Source organism: Phyllobates terribilis, unplaced genomic scaffold, assembly GCF_046119375.1.
Source record: "Phyllobates terribilis strain yellow unplaced genomic scaffold, ASM4611937v1 Scaffold_2__4_contigs__length_985480577, whole genome shotgun sequence".
NCBI lineage: Eukaryota > Metazoa > Chordata > Amphibia > Anura > Dendrobatidae > Phyllobates > Phyllobates terribilis.
This window is the reverse complement of record NW_027362762.1, coordinates 16,870,972-16,889,014: the sequence shown is the minus strand read 5'-3', so window position 1 is coordinate 16,889,014 and position 18,043 is coordinate 16,870,972. Positions and strand designations below refer to the sequence as shown.

The following is an 18,043-nucleotide window of genomic DNA, read 5'->3' as shown; positions in this document are numbered from 1 at the left end:
GTTATATTCTTGTACATTGGAGCAGTATTATAGTAGTTATATTCTTGTATATAGGAGCAGTATTATAGTAGTTATATTCTTGTACATTGGAGCAGTATTATAGTAGTTATATTCTTGTATATAGGGGCAGTATTATAGTAGTTATATTCTTGTACATAGGGGGCAGTATTATAGTAGTTATATTCTTGTACATAGGGGGCAGTATTATAGTAGTTATATTCTTGTACATAGGGGCAGTATTATAGTAGTTATATTCTTGTACATAGGGGCAGTATTATAGTAGTTATATTCTTGTACATAGCGGCAGTATTATAGTAGTTATATTCTTGTACATAGGTGCAGTATTATAGTAGTTATATTCTTGTACATAGGTGCAGTATTATAGTAGTTATATTCTTGTACATAGGAGCAGTATTATAGTAGTTATATTCTTGTACATAGGAGCAGTATTATAGTAGTTATATTCTTGTACATTGGAGCAGTATTATAGTAGTTATATTCTTGTACATAGGGGGCAGTATTATAGTAGTTATATTCTTGTACATAGGGGCAGTATTATAGTAGTTATATTCTTGTACATAGGGGCAGTATTATAGTAGTTATATTCTTGTACATAGGGGCAGTATTATAGTAGTTATATTCTTGTACATAGGGGCAGTATTATAGTAGTTATATTCTTGTACATAGGTGCAGTATTATAGTAGTTATATTCTTGTACATAGGGGCAGTATTATAGTAGTTATATTCTTGTACATAGGTGCAGTATTATAGTAGTTATATTCTTGTACATAGGAGCAGTATTATAGTAGTTATATTCTTGTACATAGGAGCAGTATTATAGTGACGCGCCCTCTGGGCCTGTATTGTGCAGGGAATACCCGGAGCCGGATCGGTGGGGGTTGTAGTCTCCGTGGCGTTGACCCGGTCCGTGCCCAGGGCGGTCAATTCAGTGGCTGTCTTATTAGTGTGATAATAGTCCGACTACGCCACCCGTGGATTGCGGTCAGTGGGGACCGGAGCTGCAGGGCAGACCGCTGAGGCCGGTGTTGTATGTGCAGCTAAGAATGGGATGACTCCCCATGGGAGAAGTATAGCCTCAGGGCAGTTAGTGTGGATGATGGGAGTGATGGTGCACGAGCGCAGCAGGAATAACTCAGAGTCTTTGCAGTGCAGTTCAGGGTCTTTACTGATGGTATAAAGCAGACCCTCCCGGGAGTACTGGCTAGCAGTAGAGGCCTGGTCAGTCTGAGAGCTAGCAGGATCTCCCCTGGCCAGGTGGAGTTGTAGGCCTCCCCGTCTCTCTGCACTCTTTCCTGGCTACCTTGCTGTGTGCGGGTAGAAGTAACCCATGTCCCTGAGTATACCGTGTGGTGCTCACCCGTATGGCCGGTGACTTGGGGCCTTCTGTTAGCCTCCGCTGCACGATGGCGGTGCTGGTCCCTTGCTTGTGACCGTGCCTCCGGGTTTCTCTGGCCAGAGGACCTGGAATCCCCTGCCGGTTGGATTCTGCTGCTGGACCTGGATGTCCCCACAGCCTCGGACTCTGTGTCCGGTCTTAATGTCTTCAGCTAGGGCGAGCTATCTAGCTTCCAGCCCCTGGCACTCTATCCTGCTCCTACAGAGCTCCTGCTGTCACTTTCCCTCTCCGGGCTATGACTGACCTAATCCCGCCCCAGACCCAGTTTATAAGGGCAGATTCCTCCCCTACCAGGTCTGGGTGGGCCGTGTTGCATGTTTAGGGCTCCTGACCAGAGAAACCTCCCACTTGCTCTCAGACATAATATTTCTATTACTGTGGCAACCAGACCCCTGGGGTGCCACATTCCCCCCTAGTAAATTTTAGTACTCCGGAAGAAACATATTTTTAAAGAAACATAAATGCAGGGTATAAACAATAATACAATAACATATATACAAGTAGCTTTAGTCTGTAGAGGTCACGGCGTTTCCGTAACCGGGTGTCCATATCACCCAAGGTGAAGTCTTAAGCGAGGTAGGGGACCTGTCCAAAGCAAACCCCTTGCGTTGGCCTTGGGCGTGGCTGCAAGGTTGAAGCTAGCTACTTTGGGCCGCAAGGAGGCCACGCCAGACAGGTTTTCTCTTCCGCGGCCGTCTTCGCAAGAGGCACAATGTGCAACTATCTACAAAATTGTTCCGGTTATCCAGCGTCCATAACCTGTTAGTCCAAAGAACCCTGCAGGGTAACTGAGAAACATAATTAATAACAGGCAACAATAAAAACCATTAACATTTTCAAGAAACAGGTAAATTTACAGTGCATTACTTTATATTTTCCAGCGAGCGGGCATCTGACCTCTAGTGACTCTAGTGGACCTACGGAGCTCACTAACTGGTCCTGCACTACAGGGTGTAGGGGATGTTATAGGTAAGCTGGGCAGCTGTCTGCGTACTCTTTGACTCACTAGGGGCACGGCAGGCTCACTACTAGCAGAGGGTTGATCCTCCTGCGCTGCTGGTGTGGACTCTTCTGCCTCCTGGGCCGGCTGCTCTTCCAGCTCTACCTGGTCTTCTGCAGGCACTTGAGGGGCTGGCTGGAGAAAGGTGAGGACGGGCACCACGATAGCGTTGTTTACTTGTGTCCAGGACCGGGGAAAGTCTCCGAGTATGGTGCTGATCATTTCCTCCTTTTCCTCTACGGGTTGAGGGTCTTCCTGATCTTCATCCGTGCTTTGCAACTTCTCGGGGCACTTTTTCAGGTGGTCTCTGGAGACAGTGGCTGTGGTCTCTCCTCCATCCTTGCTGATGACGTACACCTTTGGATTATTGTGGCTTGAGGGCAGTACGGTGTACGGGTCCTTTTCCCACTGGTCGTCCAACTTATGGAGCCGCCTTTTTCTTTTCAAGACCTGCTCTCCAGGTACCAGGGGAACAGCGGGAGCATGTTGGTTATAAGTCCTCTCCTGCCTTTCTCTTGATTGACAGAGACTTCGCTCGACGCTCTCCTGTACTTTCCGGTACTGCTGCTGCCGTTCTGTATCCCAGTCTGCCTCCGGTGAGGTGTCCTCGGGTGTCAGGACTCCCATATCCAGGTCAACAGGCAGCTTACCAGGTCTTGCTCGCATTAGGTAAGCCGGGGTACAGTTGGTGGAACCTACCGGGATGTGGTTATACAGGTCCACCAGATCGGGCAGTTTCTCAGGCCACAGACTGCGTTCCTCCAGGGGCAATGTTTTTAGCAGATCTATCACCACCTGGTTCATCTTCTCGCAGAGTCCATTGGTTTGGGGGTGATAGGGCGTTGTTCTTATCTTCTTGCAGCCATACAGGTTGCAGAACTCCTGGAAGACCTCCGCTTCGAAGGCTGGTCCTTGGTCCGTCAGCACTTGGTCTGGGTACCCGTGTGGGCGGCAGAAGTGCAGCTGGAAGGCTCTGGCTGCTGTCTGAGCCATCAAGTCTTTGACAGGGACCACCACCAGGAACCAGGAGTAGTGATCCACGATGGTTAGGGAGTAGACATAACCACTTCTGCTTGGAGCCAGTTTAACATGGTCCAGAGCGACCAGTTCCAGCGGCTGCCTGGTGATGATGGGCTGCAGGCGAGTCCTCTGGCTGGCACGGTCCCTTCTTCTTAGATTGCACGGGCCACAGTCTCTACACCATCTCTCAATGGCTCATCTCATGCCTATCCAGTAGAACCGTTCACGCAGCAGGAACTCCAGCTTCTTCCATCCGAAGTGCCCTGCCCCATTGTGGTAGGCCTCCAGCACCATAGCTGCGTCCCGTCTCGGTACCACAACCTGCCAGATCAGTTCATGTGTCCGGGAATTGACCATTCTGCGGCACAACTACTCCTTGTAGAGAAACAGTCTGCTTTTTTTCCGTCCACAGTTGCTTGGTCTCTTCCGGAGCGTCTGGGTCCAGGCGGGCGTCAGCCTGGGTCAGCATCTCCTTCACCAGACGGACTGCGGGGTCACTGTCTTGCGTCTCCGCCCAGTTGTAGTGGGGTAAGGGGTTGAACGTAGCGGTTCGCTGGCCCCTCACACGGTGGGAATACTGGGTAATCCCATGACGGTGGAACGCAGGGAGTTCGACCTCTTCCAGTTCTTCTGGATCTTCCTCTCCGTCCGGTAGGTTCGGCATCCTGGACAGGGCGTCCGCGTTGGTATTGGAGCGTCCTGCCCGGTATTTGATGGTGAATTCATAGTTGGACAGGCGGGCCATCCATCTCTGCTCCAGGGCACCGAGCCTTGCAGTGTCCAGGTGTGTCAACGGGTTGTTGTCCGTGTACACGGTGAACCTGGAAGAGGCAAGGTAACACTTAAAACGTTCGGTTACTGCCCACACCACTGCCAGGAACTCTAGCTTGAACGAGCTGTAATTCTCAGGGTTTCTTTCCGTGGGTCGCAGTTTTTGGCTGGCGTAAGCAATTACCCGCTCTCTGCCCTGCTGGATCTGGGACAGCACGGTTCCTAGCCCGATGTTGCTTGCGTCCGTGTGGAGGACAAAGGGCTGGCTGTAATCAGGGTACGCCAGGATTTCATCCCCCTGAGGGCCATCTTCAGCTGGCGGAAGGACTCCTCTTCCAGCTTTTCCCATTTGAAGGGTGGCTTCTGGTTTTTGGCCTTCCTGGACTGGCCTATCAGGAGGTCCTGCATAGGAGCTGCCTTCTTGGTAAAACCGGGAATTAATCTTCGGTAGTAGCCTACCAACCCGAGGAACTGCCCCACTTCCTTTATGCTGGATGGTCTTGGCCAGTCCTTAATCACGGTGATCTTGTCAGGGTCGGGGGCCACTCCGTCAGCACTCACCACGTGTCCCAGGTACTGTACCTTTGGCTTCAGTAGATGACACTTCGAGGGTTTTACCTTTAGGCCATAGTTTGCCAGGGCTTCAAACACTTCTGCCAGGTGTTCCAGATGGTCCTCATAGGTCTTGGAATAGACGATGACATCGTCCAGGTATAATAGGACCGTCTCGAAGTTCTGGTGTCCCAGACAGCATTCCATCAACCGTTGGAAGGTTCCTGGTGCGTTGCAGAGCCCGAACGGCATACAGTTAATTTCGCTGAGTCCCATCGGGGTGGTGAATGCGGTTTTCTCCCGGTCCGCCTCTGCTACAGGAACCTGCCAGTACCCGCTAGTGAGATCCAAAGTAGAGAAGAAGTTAGCAGATTTTAATGCAGCTAAGGACTCTTCTATCCTTGGTAACGGGTACGCATCTTTGTGTGTGATACGGTTGACCTTCCTGTAGTCTACGCACATTCTCATGGTGTTGTCTTTCTTTTTCACTAGGACTAGTGGAGCTGCCCAGGGGCTACAGCTGTCCCTAATTACCCCAGCCTCCTTCATGTCTTTTAGCATCCCCTTGGCGTGTTGGTAGTGTGCAGGGGGTACGGGTCGGTATCTCTCCTTTATGGGAGGATGGTCTCCCGTGGGGATGTGATGTTCTACCCCCTTTACTCGCCCGAAGTCTAGCGGGTGTTTACTAAACACTCTCTCGTACTCTTGAACCACTTGGTAGACTCCCTGTTTTTGGTGAGAGGGAGTGGAGTCAGTACCCAAATGCAGTTGCTGACACCAGTCCTCCAGTGGTTTCTTAGAGGCGTTACCTTCCTCTGGTTGAGATGGAGGCAAGGGTTCCACGGCCTGTACAGAGTTCTGGTTGATGGTGAACAATTTGGCTAGCGTGGCATACCGGGGCAGGTATACTTCTCTCTCCCCGATATTTATGATGCGGACGGGCACCCTCCCATGGTGTACATCGACCACCCCCCGTGCTGTCAAAATGGTGGGCCTACTGTCTGAGTAGACGAGTTCTACCATTGCTTGGTAGTCTCTACCTCTTAGACCAATAGCTGCCCGGCACCAAATCATCATCTCACTTTTTGGGGGCATGGCAATAGGGAACGGGTCACACATTCTCACGCTACCAATCTCACCACCAGATAGTTCCACCTGTTGCCGTTTCATCAGTGCCCGGATCTCTTTTTGGAGCACTCGCTGCTGGCCGGAACTGGCGTTCTTGGCAACCTGCTGTAAAATGAGAATCACCTCTGCAAGACAATTTTCAATTACGTTAGTACCTAGGGTGATTTTTGGGTGACTCTCGCAACGGTCAATGTCCACAATGATAAGTCCTTGTGCCGGCAGTTCAACTTTACCGACCTTGATGGTCACCTCTTTAAATCCTATCTGTGGCACGGGCTGACCATTGCTGGCGATAATGCTCAGGTCGTCGTCTGGGTAGCGGGTTATGTCCGAGTCATTCCAGTACCGCTTGAAGAGCACGTACGGGATGGTAGTCACCTGTGACCCAGTGTCTAGTAGGGCACTCATAGGAATGCCATCCAGTACCACAGGCAAGACCGGACGTCCCCCTACGTATTTGTCACGCTAGTTCGATGGGCCTGATGATCTTAGGCCTGGGGGTTGGCCCTCTACCCCCATGTTGTGCCCGTTTAAATGACAGTACCTTGCCATATGTCCGGGTTGATTTCAGCGGCGGCAAATGGTTTGTCCGTCCTCGTTGTATCGGTCGCTGGGTCTTCCTCTGGCCGGTGGGGTCCTCCTCAGTCGGCGCCACGGGACGTCCTCCGGTCCAGATGCCAGCTGGATCTTTCCTGGAGAAGAGACCTGTAAAGACTTCACAGTTCTGGTTAGCGCAGCAACGCTCTTAGTCAGCTCTTGGACCTGATGGTGCAGGTCTGTAGCCGGGTTATTGTTCAAAGCCTGCACATCAGCTCCCATAGGCCCTGCAGACAAGGGCGCCGTCTCCTGGTGATAAGTGACAGCAGGGTGCCTGTGGGTCACAGCGCCACCTGGTGCCGGTTCTTGGAGCACCCGGATGGCTCTGTCCTTGAACTGTGCAAAGTCCAGGTCAGGGTCCTGTAAGGCCATTGCCCGCAACTGGGTTCGGTGGGCATTGCACAGTAGACCCTCAATAAATTGTTCGGTCAACAGCTTGTCTTCACGCTGTCAGGGTCTGCCTGCTTAATGGCTCTCAGGGCCTCTTGTAGGTTTAGAGCATAGTCTCTTATACTTTCATGTGCCCGTTGTTTGCACCCGTAAAATCTGAGCTTTATTTCGGCTGAGGTTCGGGTATCAAATGTGTCTTTCAGCCGGGCTAGTATTTCTCTGACAGTCCTCTTCTTCCTAGGTGGCCAGGACTTTACCTCCCTTTGGGCTGCCCCGATTAACTGGGCCACCAGGATGCTCACTTTTTGCTCTTCTGTGAGGGGGTACACCTGGAAGAGGCTATCCAGTCTTTCCCTAAAGTCACTTAGAGTATGTGACTCCCCTGAGTACTGGGGTAGCCAGGTTGCCCCCGGGATATAGGGCATGGTGAAAGTCATGACCGCAGCAGCGGTTTCACTGGCGGTGGCTGTGGCGGTGGAGCTCCCCTCGGTATCAGACATCCTCCTTCCCCCCTAGTGGACCGTGGCCTACCTTGCGATGATCTTCCTCCATAGGCCGCGGCTCCGCAGTCGATCGTCAGGGTTGAGGACCTTGCATCGCGCTCTTGTGACGTCAGCGTCGCTCCCTCTCCCTTCCAGGACCTTGCGTAGCGTCAGTGCGTGGGGCGGAGCTTCGGATCTCGCGCGCTTTCGGCGTCCACGCCCCTCTTCTTCCTGCGCGGCGTCCCGAAGATGGCGTCCGATGGCGGGAAGCGGCTGCGGATGGCGGGAAGACGGCAGAAGATGGAGGGAAACGACCCAAGATGGCGTCCGATGGCGGGAAACGACTCCGGACGGCGGGAAACTTCTCTCAGGTAAGTGCAAAAGTCTTTTTTTTTTCAGGCACGCAATACCCGTTGGGGCGGGTTGGTTTGAATCCTGCCGACTACGCCAAAGTTGACGCGCCCCCTGGGCCTGTGTTGTGCAGGGAATACCTGGAGCCGGATCGCTGGGGGTTGTAGTCTCCGTGGCGTTGACCCGGTCCGTGCCCAGGGTGGTCAATTCAGTGGCAGTCTTATTAGTGTGATAATAGTCCGACTACGGCACCCGTTGATTGCTGTCAGTGGGGACCGCCGCTGCAAGGCAGACCGCTGAGGCCGGTGTTGTATGTGCAGCTAAGAATGGGATGACTCCCCACGGGAGAAGTATAGCCTCAGGGCAGTTAGTGTGGATGATGGGAGTGATGGTGCACGAGCGCAGCAGGAATAACTCCAAGTCCGTGCAGTGCAGTTCAGGGTCTTTACTGGTGTTATAAAGCAGACCCTCCCGAGAGTACTGTCTAGCGGTAGAGGCCTGGTCAGTCTGAGAGCAAGCAGGATCTCCCCTGGCCAGGTGGAGTTGTAGGCCTCCCCGTCTCTCTGCACTCTTTCCTGGCTACCTTGCTGTGTGCGGGTAGAAGTAGCCCACGTCCCTGAGTATACCGTGTGGTGCTCACCCGTATGGCCGGTGACTTGGGGCCTTCTGTTAGACTCCGCTCCACGATGGCGGTGCTGGTCCCTTGCTTGTGACCGTGCCTCCGGGCTTCTCTGGCCAGAGGACCTGGAATCCCCTGCCGGTTGGATTCTGCTGTTGGACCTGGATGTCCCCACAGCCTCGGACTCCATGTCCGGTCTTAATGTCTTCAGCCAGGGCGAGCTATCTAGCTTCCAGCCCCTGGCACTCGCTCCTGCTCCTACAGAGCTCCTGCTGTCACTTTCTCTCTCCGGGCTCTGACTGACCTAATCCCGCCCCAGACCCAGTTTATAAGGGCAGATTCCTCCCCTCCCAGGTCTGGGCGGGCGGTGTTGCATGCTTAGGGCTCCTGACCAGAGAAACCTCCCACTTGCTCTCAGACATAATATTTCTATTACTGTGGCAACCAGACCCCTGGGGTGCCACAATAGTAGTTATATTCTTGTACATAGGAGCAGTATTATAGTAGTTATATTCTTGTACATAGGGGCAGTATTATAGTAGTTATATTCTTGTACATAGGAGCAGTATTATAGTAGTTATATTCTTGTACATAGGGGCAGTATTATAGTAGTTATATTCTTGTACATAGGGGGCAGTATAATAGTAGTTATATTCTTGTACATAGGGAGCAGTATTATAGTAGTTATATTCTTGTACATAGGGGCAGTATTATAGTAGTTATATTCTTGTACATAGGGGCAGTATTATAGTAGTTATATTCTTGTACACAGGGAGCAGTATTATAGTAGTTATATTCTTGTACATAGGGAGCAGTATTATAGTAGTTATATTCTTGTACATAGGGGGCAGTATTATAGTAGTTATATTCTTGTACATAGGGGGCAGTATTATAGTAGTTATATTCTTGTACATAGGGGCAGGATTATAGTAGTTATATTCTTGTACATAGGAGCAGTATTATAGTAGTTATATTCTTGTACATAGGAGCAGTATTATAGTAGTTATATTCTTGTACATCGGGGGCAGTATTATAGTAGTTATATTCTTGTACATAGGAGCAGTATTATAGTAGCTATATTCTTGTACATAGGAGCAGTATTATAGTAGTTATATTCTTGTACATAGGGGCAGTATTATAGTAGTTATATTTTTGAAGATAGGAGGCAGTCATGGAGTACCATGACAAGTAGTTATGTTCAGAGTATATAATACTTTTTACTCTTGGTGGTATCTTTACACTTCCCTCAGGTTGACAGTCACCGGGTCTCCAGTAGAAGCGCCTTTTCTTCTAAAGAATCTGTTCTTGATATGGCTCCCATGTCCTTTGATGACCAGTATAGAGGATGTAGTGAAGCAATGGAGGAGGAGATCTCTCAACTATTTCAAGCGGAGTACTCCTCCAATAAGGAGTTTGCAGATGCCTGGGACACCGCCACTTTTAAGTGGCAGCAGGAGAAGCAGGAGAAGCGATACTCAAGTTTGCCAAAGGGCTTTAAGGATGAGTACGCCATTGCCCTGTTCGCTTACACCATAAATGGTCCTTTGCACAAGGTCTTCAATGAAGCCGTGAGAGACGCCGGTCAGTCCAAGCAGTATTACCTGAGGAACTTCAGGTTTAAGGTTCTCCACTATTATCTGACTAAAGCACTGCAGGTCTTGGATGACGTTGAGACCCCGGCTTGTCATAAGGTCTTCAGAGGAATAAAAGGGATAAAGTTCACGTCCGAGTCTCGAAAACCAATCCGGTTTGGACAATTCACGTCTTCATCTAAGAACGACCAGAACGCTTTGCAGTTTGGAGAAGACACTTTCTTCACCATCCAGACCTGCTATGGTGTCAACATCAAAAACTTCTCCTTCTTCCCGGGAGAGGAAGAGGTTCTTATTCCTCCTTTCGAAAAGTTCAAGGTGACTAATTTTACCCGGGAAAGAGAGAGGAATGTGATAAGTCTGCAGTCCTTGGAGAAGTCCAGTGTTTACAACTGCGAACTGGTAAAAAGTGAGTGGAGGTCCCTTGAGTCCTGAGATACTGACCCATGACAACCATTACTGGCCACAGTATATCTAATATGTCGCCCATATTAATGCTATTCATTTTGTTCACAGACAGAAGATGTAAATCTACCTGGTGTCCTTTTAATGCAGGTAATTACCCAGAATCCTCGTGCCCCCCGATGAACTGATGTTGTGGCTTCCTTTTATAACGATAGACACAACGCACAACCAGATTGTTTGTACGGAGGAAGAAGGCCTCAAAAGCAGCATTTAGAGAAAAAGGAGGAAAAGAGAAGGAAGACCCAGAGCAGTCGAAGAGGGAGGAGGACGAAAAGGAAAAGGCCCCAGAGCAGCAGTAGAGGGAGGAGGAAGAAGAGCAGGAAGGCCCAGAGCAGTGGAAGAGGGAGGAGGACGAAAAGGAAAAGGCCCCAGAGCAGCAGTAGAGGGAGGAGGAAGAAGAGTAGGAAGGCCCAGAGCAGTGGAAGAGGGAGGAGGACGAAAAGGAAAAGGCCCCAGAGCAGCAGTAGAGGGAGGAGGAAGAAGAGTAGGAAGGCCCAGAGCAGTGGAAGAGGGAGGAGGACGAAAAGGAAAAGGCCCCAGAGCAGCAGTAGAGGGAGGAGGAAGAAGAGCAGGAAGGCCCAGAGCAGTGGAAGACGGAGGAGGACGAAAAGGAAAAGGCCCCAGAGCAGCAGTAGAGGGAGGAGGAGGAAGAGCAGGAAGACCCAGAGCAGTGGAAGAGGGAGGAGGACGAAAAGGAAAAGGCCCCAGAGCAGCAGTAGAGGGAGGAGGAAGAAGAGCAGGAAGACCCAGAGCAGGGGAAGAGGGAGGAGGACGAAAAGGAAAAGGCCCCAGAGCAGCAGTAGAGGGAGGAGGAAGAAGAGCAGGAAGACCCAGAGCAGTGGAAGAGGGAGGAGGACAAAAAGGAAAAGGCCCCAGAGCAGCAGTAGAAGGAGGAAGAAGAGCAGGAAGGCACAGAGCAGTGTAAGAGGGAGGAGGACGAAAAGGAAAAGGCCTCAGAGCAGCAGTAGAGGGAGGAGGAAGAAGAGCAGGAAGACCCAGAGCAGTGGAAGAGGGAGGAGGACGAAAAGGAAAACGCCCCAGAGCAGCAGTAGAGGAAGGAGGAGGAAGAAGAGCAGGAAGACCCAGAGCAGTAGAAGAGGGAGGAGGACGAAAAGGAAAAGGCCCGAGAGCAGCAGTAGAGGGAGGAGGAAGAAGAGCAGGAAGGCACAGAGCAGTGGAAGAGGGAGGAGAACGAAAAGGAAAAGGCCCGAGAGCAGCAGTAGAGGGAGGAGGAAGAAGAGCAGGAAGGCACAGAGCAGTGGAAGAGGGAGGAGGACGAAAAGGAAAAGGCCCGAGAGCAGCAGTAGAGGGAGGAGGAAGAAGAGCAGGAAGGCACAGAGCAGTGGAAGAGGGAGGAGGACGAAAAGGAAAGGGCCCCAGAGCAGCAGTAGAGGGAGGAGGAAGAAGAGCAGGAAGGCCCAGAGCAGTGGAAGAGGGAGGAGGATGAAAAGGAAAAGGCCCCAGAGCAGCAGTAGAGGGAGGAGGAAGAAGAGCAGGAAGGCCCAGAGCAGTGGAAGAGGGAGGAGGACGAAAAGGAAAAGGCCCCAGAGCAGCAGTAGAGGGAGGAGGAAGAAGAGCAGGAAGACCCAGAGCAGTGGAAGAGGGAGGAGGACGAAAAGGAAAAGGCCCCAGAGCAGCAGTAGAGGGAGGAGGAAGAAGAGCAGGAAGGCCCAGAGAAGGAAAAGAAGTAGGAGAAAGAAACCCATTGGTGATTCTAGAGGGAGGAGGAAGAAGAGAATGTCCGAGTGCAGAAAAAAGAAAGAGGAGGCGGTGGAGAAAGAAAGCCCCGTGTAGTAGTAGAGTTAAGATAAAGAAATAATGGCAGGGGGAAGAGGAAGATCAAGGGAGAAAGGGCCCAGGGTAGGGAGGAGGTAGAAGAAGAAGAGGAATAGGAGGAGAAGGATACCCATGGGGTAGCAGAATGAAGAGGAAGAGAAGGAAGAAGCATAAGAGGAAAGAGAAGAAGAGGTGGAAGACCCCAGTAGACTACAAAAGTTGAAGGGGAGAAGGAGGAAGAAAACCCCAGATTAGAAGTAAAGCAAGGAGGAAGAAGAAAAGGAGAAAAGCCCCAGAGCAGCATTGGAGGGAGAAGAAGAAGGAGGAGGAGGAGAAGAAAGAAGCCTCTAAGGCAGTAGTAAGGGAACAGGAGGAAGAATTAAATGAAGAGTGGATAGCTCCAGGGCAGTAGTTGGGGTAGAAAAAGGAAGAATGCCCTGAATAATATTAAAGTAAGGAGGAAGAAAGGGAGGAATGTTCCAGGACAGTATACGTGGGAGGACGAAGAAGAGGAGAAGGAAACCTAAAGGGCAGCCGAAAGGAGAGGAGCAGTAAGAGGAAGAAGAAGAGCCAAGAGCTGTAGAAAGGGGAGGAGGAAGGCCCCAAAGTAGTAGGAGAGGGAGAGGAATAGGAAGTGGACAGAGAGGTAGTAGAGGAAGGAGGTAAAAGAGGAGAAGGCATGACCCTCTGCAGAAGAAGCAGAAGAACAAGACAAGTAGGGAGGGCCCAGAGCAGAAGCGGAGATAGGGAGGAGTAAAAGGAAGAAGGTGGAGAAGGTGGAATGCCTGAGAGCAGTAGTAGAGGCAGGAGTAGAAGGAAAACCCCTAGGACAGAAGTAGAGGGAGTAGGGGTAAAAATAATAGGAGGAAGAAGAGGAGGAAAGGGCTCCACGGCAGTAGTAGGGGCAGAAAGATGAATAATAGAAGGTAGAGGAAGAGGCCCTGAGCAGTAGTAGAGGAAAGAGAAGGAGAAGAAAAGGAAAAGGAAGCCCCTAGGACAGTAGAATATGTAATTCATGATGGAAGAAGGGAAGGGCGAAGACTCCAGAGCTGTAATAGATGGAAGCATCAAGGGCGGTAGAGTATGGGGAGGATCAAGAAGAGTAAGAGGAAGTTTCCAAAGCTTTGGAAAATGACAGAGGAAGAAGAGTAGAAGGAGAAAGGCTGCAGAGCAGTAGTAGAGGTAGGAAGAAGAGGAGGAAGTGGAAGACTCCAGAGCAGTATTCGAGAGAGGAGGTGGAGGGCTAAAGAGCAGTAACAGAGGGAAGAAGAGTAGAAGGTGGAAAGCCCCAGAGCAGCAGTGAGAGGAGGAGGAAGGCCCCAGAGCAGTGGTAAGAGGAGAAAGGTCCCAGAGCAGTAGTAAGAGGAGGAGAAAGGTCCCAGAGCAGTGGTAAGAGGAGCAGGAAGGCCCCAGAGCAGTGGTAAGAGGAGGAGGAAGGCCCCAGAGCAGTAGTGAGAGGAGGAGGAAGGCCCCAGAGCAGTGGTAAGAGGAGGAGGAAGGTCCCAGAGCAGTGGTAAGAGGAGAAGGAAGGCCCCAGAGCAGTAGTGAGAGGAGGAGGAAGGCCCCAGAGCAGTGGTAAGAGGAGGAGGAAGGCCCCAGAGCAGTGGTAAGAGGAGGAGGAAGACCCCAGAGCAGTGGTAAGAGGAGGAGAAAGGTCCCAGAGCAGTGGTAAGAGGAGGAGGAAGGCCCCAGAGCAGTGGTAAGAGGAGGAGGAAGGCCCCAGAGCAGTGGTAAGAGGAGGAGGAAGGCCCCAGAGCAGTGGTAAGAGGAGGAGGAAGGTCCCAGAGCAGTGGTAAGAGGAGGAGGAAGGCCCCAGAGCAGTGGTAAGAGGAGGAGGAATGCCCCAGAGCTGTGGTAAGAGGAGGAAGAAGGCCCCAGAGCAGTGGTAAGAGGAGGAGGAAGGCCCCAGAGCTGTGGTAAGAGGAGGAGGAAGGCCCCAGAGCTGTGGTAAGAGGAGGAGGAAGGCCCCAGAGCTGTGGTAAGAGGAGGAGGAAGGCCCCAGAGCTGTGGTAAGAGGAGGAGGAAGGCCCCAGAGCTGTGGTAAGAGGAGGAGGAAGGCCCCAGAGCAGTGGTGAGACGAGGAGGAAAGCCCCAGAGCAGTGGTAAGAGGAGGAGGAATGCCCCAGAGCTGTGGTAAGAGGAGGAGGAAGGCCCCAGAGCTGTGGTAAGAGGAGGAGGAAGGCCCCAGAGCAGTGGTAAGAGGAGGAGGAAGGCCCCAGAGCAGTGGTAAGAGGAGGAGGAAAGCCCCAGAGCAGTGGTAAGAGGAGGAGGAAGGTCCCAGAGCAATGGTAAGAGGAGGAGGAAGGTCCCAGAGCATTGGTAAGAGGAGGAGGAAGGTCCCAGAGCAGTGGTAAGAGGAGGAGGAAGGTCCCAGAGCAATGGTAAGAGGAGGAGGAAGGCCCCAGAGCAGTGGCAAGAGGAGGAGGAAGGCCCCAGAGCAGTGGTAAGAGGAGGAGGAAGGTCCCAGAGCTGTGGTAAGAGGAGGAGGAAGGTTCCAGAGCAGTGGTAAAAGGAGGAGGAAGGCCCCAGAGCAGTGGTAAGACGAGGAGGAAGGCCCCAGAGCAGTGGTAAGAGGAGGAGGAAGGCCCCAGAGCAGTGGTAAGAGGAGGAGGAAGGTCCCAGAGCTGTGGTAAGAGGAGGAGGAAGGTTCCAGAGCAGTGGTAAAAGGAGGAGGAAGGCCCCAGAGCAGTGGTAAGACGAGGAGGAAGGCCCCAGAGCAGTGGTAAGAGGAGGAGGAAGGCCCCAGAGCAGTGGTAAGAGGAGGAGGAAAGCCCCAGAGCAGTGGTAAGAGGAGGAGGAAGGTCCCAGAGCAATGGTAAGAGGAGGAGGAAGGTCCCAGAGCATTGGTAAGAGGAGGAGGAAGGTCCCAGAGCAGTGGTAAGAGGAGGAGGAAGGTCCCAGAGCAATGGTAAGAGGAGGAGGAAGGCCCCAGAGCAGTGGTAAGAGGAGGAGGAAGGCCCCAGAGCAGTGGTAAGACGAGGAGGAAGGCCCCAGAGCAGTGGTAAGAGGAGGAGGAAGGCCCCAGAGCAGTGGTAAGAGGAGGAGGAAAGCCCCAGAGCAGTGGTAAGAGGAGGAGGAAGGTCCCAGAGCAATGGTAAGAGGAGGAGGAAGGTCCCAGAGCATTGGTAAGAGGAGGAGGAAGGTCCCAGAGCAATGGTAAGAGGAGGAGGAAGGCCCCAGAGCAGTGGCAAGAGGAGGAGGAAGGCCCCAGAGCAGTGGTAAGAGGAGGAGGGAGGCCCCAGAACAGTGGTAAGAGGAGGAGGAAGGCCCCAGAGCAGTGGCAAGAGGAGGAGGAAGGCCCCAGAGCAGTGGCAAGAGGAGGAGGAAGGCCCCAGAGCAGTGGCAAGAGGAGGAGGAAGGCCCCAGAGCAGTGGCAAGAGGAGGAGGAAGGCCCCAGAGCAGTGGCAAGAGGAGGAGGAAGGCCCCAGAGCAGTGGCAAGAGGAGGAGGAAGGTCCCAGAGCAGTGGCAAGAGGAGGAGGAAGGTCCCAGAGCAGTGGCACTGTAAGAGGAGGAGGAAGGTCCCAGAGCAGTGGTACTGTAAGAGGAGGAGGAAGGTCCCAGAGCAGTGGTACTGTAAGAGGAGGAGGAAGGCCCCAGAGCTGTGGTAAGAAGAGGAGGAAGGTCCCAGAGCAGTGGTAAGAGGAGGAAGAAGGTCCCAGAGCAGTGGTAAGAGGAGGAGGAAGGTCCCAGAGCAGTGGTAAGAGGAGGAGGAAGGCCCCAGAGCAGTGGTAAGAGGAGGAGGAATGCCCCAGAGCTGTGGTAAGAGGAGGAGGAAGGCCCCAGAGCAGTGGTAAGAGGAGGAGGAAGGCCCCAGAGCTGTGGTAAGAGGAGGAGGAAGGCCCCAGAGCTGTGGTAAGAGGAGGAGGAAGGCCCCAGAGCTGTGGTAAGAGGAGGAGGAAGGCCCCAGAGCTGTGGTAAGAGGAGGAGGAAGGCCCCAGAGCTGTGGTAAGAGGAGGAGGAAGGCCCCAGAGCTGTGGTAAGAGGAGGAGGAAGGCCCCAGAGCAGTGGTGAGACGAGGAGGAAAGCCCCAGAGCAGTGGTAAGAGGAGGAGGAAGGTCCCAGAGCAGTGGTAAGAGGAGGAGGAAGGCCCCAGAGCAGTGGTAAGAGGAGGAGGAAGGCCCCAGAGCAGTGGTAAGAGGAGGAGGAAAGCCCCAGAGCAGTGGTAAGAGGAGGAGGAAGGTCCCAGAGCATTGGTAAGAGGAGGAGGAAGGTCCCAGAGCAGTGGTAAGAGGAGGAGGAAGGTCCCAGAGCAATGGTAAGAGGAGGAGGAAGGCCCCAGAGCAGTGGCAAGAGGAGGAGGAAGGCCCCAGAGCAGTGGTAAGAGGAGGAGGAAGGTCCCAGAGCTGTGGTAAGAGGAGGAGGAAGGTTCCAGAGCAGTGGTAAAAGGAGGAGGAAGGCCCCAGAGCAGTGGTAAGACGAGGAGGAAGGCCCCAGAGCAGTGGTAAGAGGAGGAGGAAGGCCCCAGAGCAGTGGTAAGAGGAGGAGGAAGGTCCCAGAGCTGTGGTAAGAGGAGGAGGAAGGTTCCAGAGCAGTGGTAAAAGGAGGAGGAAGGCCCCAGAGCAGTGGTAAGACGAGGAGGAAGGCCCCATAGCAGTGGTAAGAGGAGGAGGAAGGCCCCAGAGCAGTGGTAAGAGGAGGAAAGCTCCAGAGCAGTGGTAAGAGAAGGAGGAAGGTCCCAGAGCAATGGTAAGAGGAGGAGGAGGAAGGTCCCAGAGCATTGGTAAGAGGAGGAGGAAGGTCCCAGAGCAGTGGTAAGAGGAGGAGGAAGGTCCCAGAGCAATGGTAAGAGGAGGAGGAAGGCCCCAGAGCAGTGGTAAGAGGAGGAGGAAGGCCCCAGAGCAGTGGTAAGACGAGGAGGAAGGCCCCAGAGCAGTGGTAAGAGGAGGAGGAAGGCCCCAGAGCAGTGGTAAGAGGAGGAGGAAAGCCCCAGAGCAGTGGTAAGAGGAGGAGGAAGGTCCCAGAGCAATGGTAAGAGGAGGAGGAAGGTCCCAGAGCATTGGTAAGAGGAGGAGGGAGGCCCCAGAGCAATGGTAAGAGGAGGAGGAAGGTCCCAGAGCAATGGTAAGAGGAGGAGGAAGGCCCCAGAGCAGTGGCAAGAGGAGGAGGAAGGCCCCAGAGCAGTGGTAAGAGGAGGAGGGAGGCCCCAGAGCAGTGGCAAGAGGAGGAGGAAGGCCCCAGAGCAGTGGCAAGAGGAGGAGGAAGGCCCCAGAGCAGTGGCAAGAGGAGGAGGAAGGCCCCAGAGCAGTGGCAAGAGGAGGAGGAAGGCCCCAGAGCAGTGGCAAGAGGAGGAGGAAGGCCCCAGAGCAGTGGCAAGAGGAGGAGGAAGGTCCCAGAGCAGTGGCAAGAGGAGGAGGAAGGTCCCAGAGCAGTGGCACTGTAAGAGGAGGAGGAAGGTCCCAGAGCAGTGGTACTGTAAGAGGAGGAGGAAGGTCCCAGAGCAGTGGTACTGTAAGAGGAGGAGGAAGGCCCCAGAGCTGTGGTAAGAGGAGGAGGAAGGTCCCAGAGCAGTGGTAAGAGGAGGAGGAAGGTCCCAGAGCAGTGGTAAGAGGAGGAGGAAGGTCCCAGAGCAGTGGTAAGAGGAGGAGGAAGGTCCCAGAGCAGTGGTAAGAGGAGGAAGGTCCCAGAGCAGTGGTAAGAGGGGGAGGAAGGTCCCAGAGCAGTGGTAAGAGGAGGAGGAAGGTCCCAGAGCAGTGGTAAGAGGAGGAGGAAGGTCCCAGAGCAGTGGTAAGAGGAGGAGGAAGGCCCCAGAGCTGTGGTAAGAGGAGGAGGAAGGTCCCAGAGCAATGGTAAGAGGAGGAGGAAGGTCCCAGAGCAGTGGTAAGAGGAGGAGGAAGGCCCCAGAGCTGTGGTAAGAGGAGGAGGAAGGCCCCAGAGCAGTGGCA

At 53.0% G+C, this 18,043-nt stretch overlaps 1 protein-coding gene across 1 annotated transcript in view; it reads left to right on the top strand.

Moving 5' to 3' along the window:
• Nucleotides 1-18,043, top strand: part of ART1 (ADP-ribosyltransferase 1) — a 34,160-nt gene that overhangs the window by 14,209 nt on the left and 1,908 nt on the right. Inside the window, exons 3-4 of the mRNA XM_073661128.1 lie at nucleotides 9,578-10,328; nucleotides 10,436-10,474. Coding sequence (XP_073517229.1) covers nucleotides 9,578-10,328; nucleotides 10,436-10,474 — 790 coding nt within the window. The remainder of the gene's footprint in view (nucleotides 1-9,577; nucleotides 10,329-10,435; nucleotides 10,475-18,043) is intronic.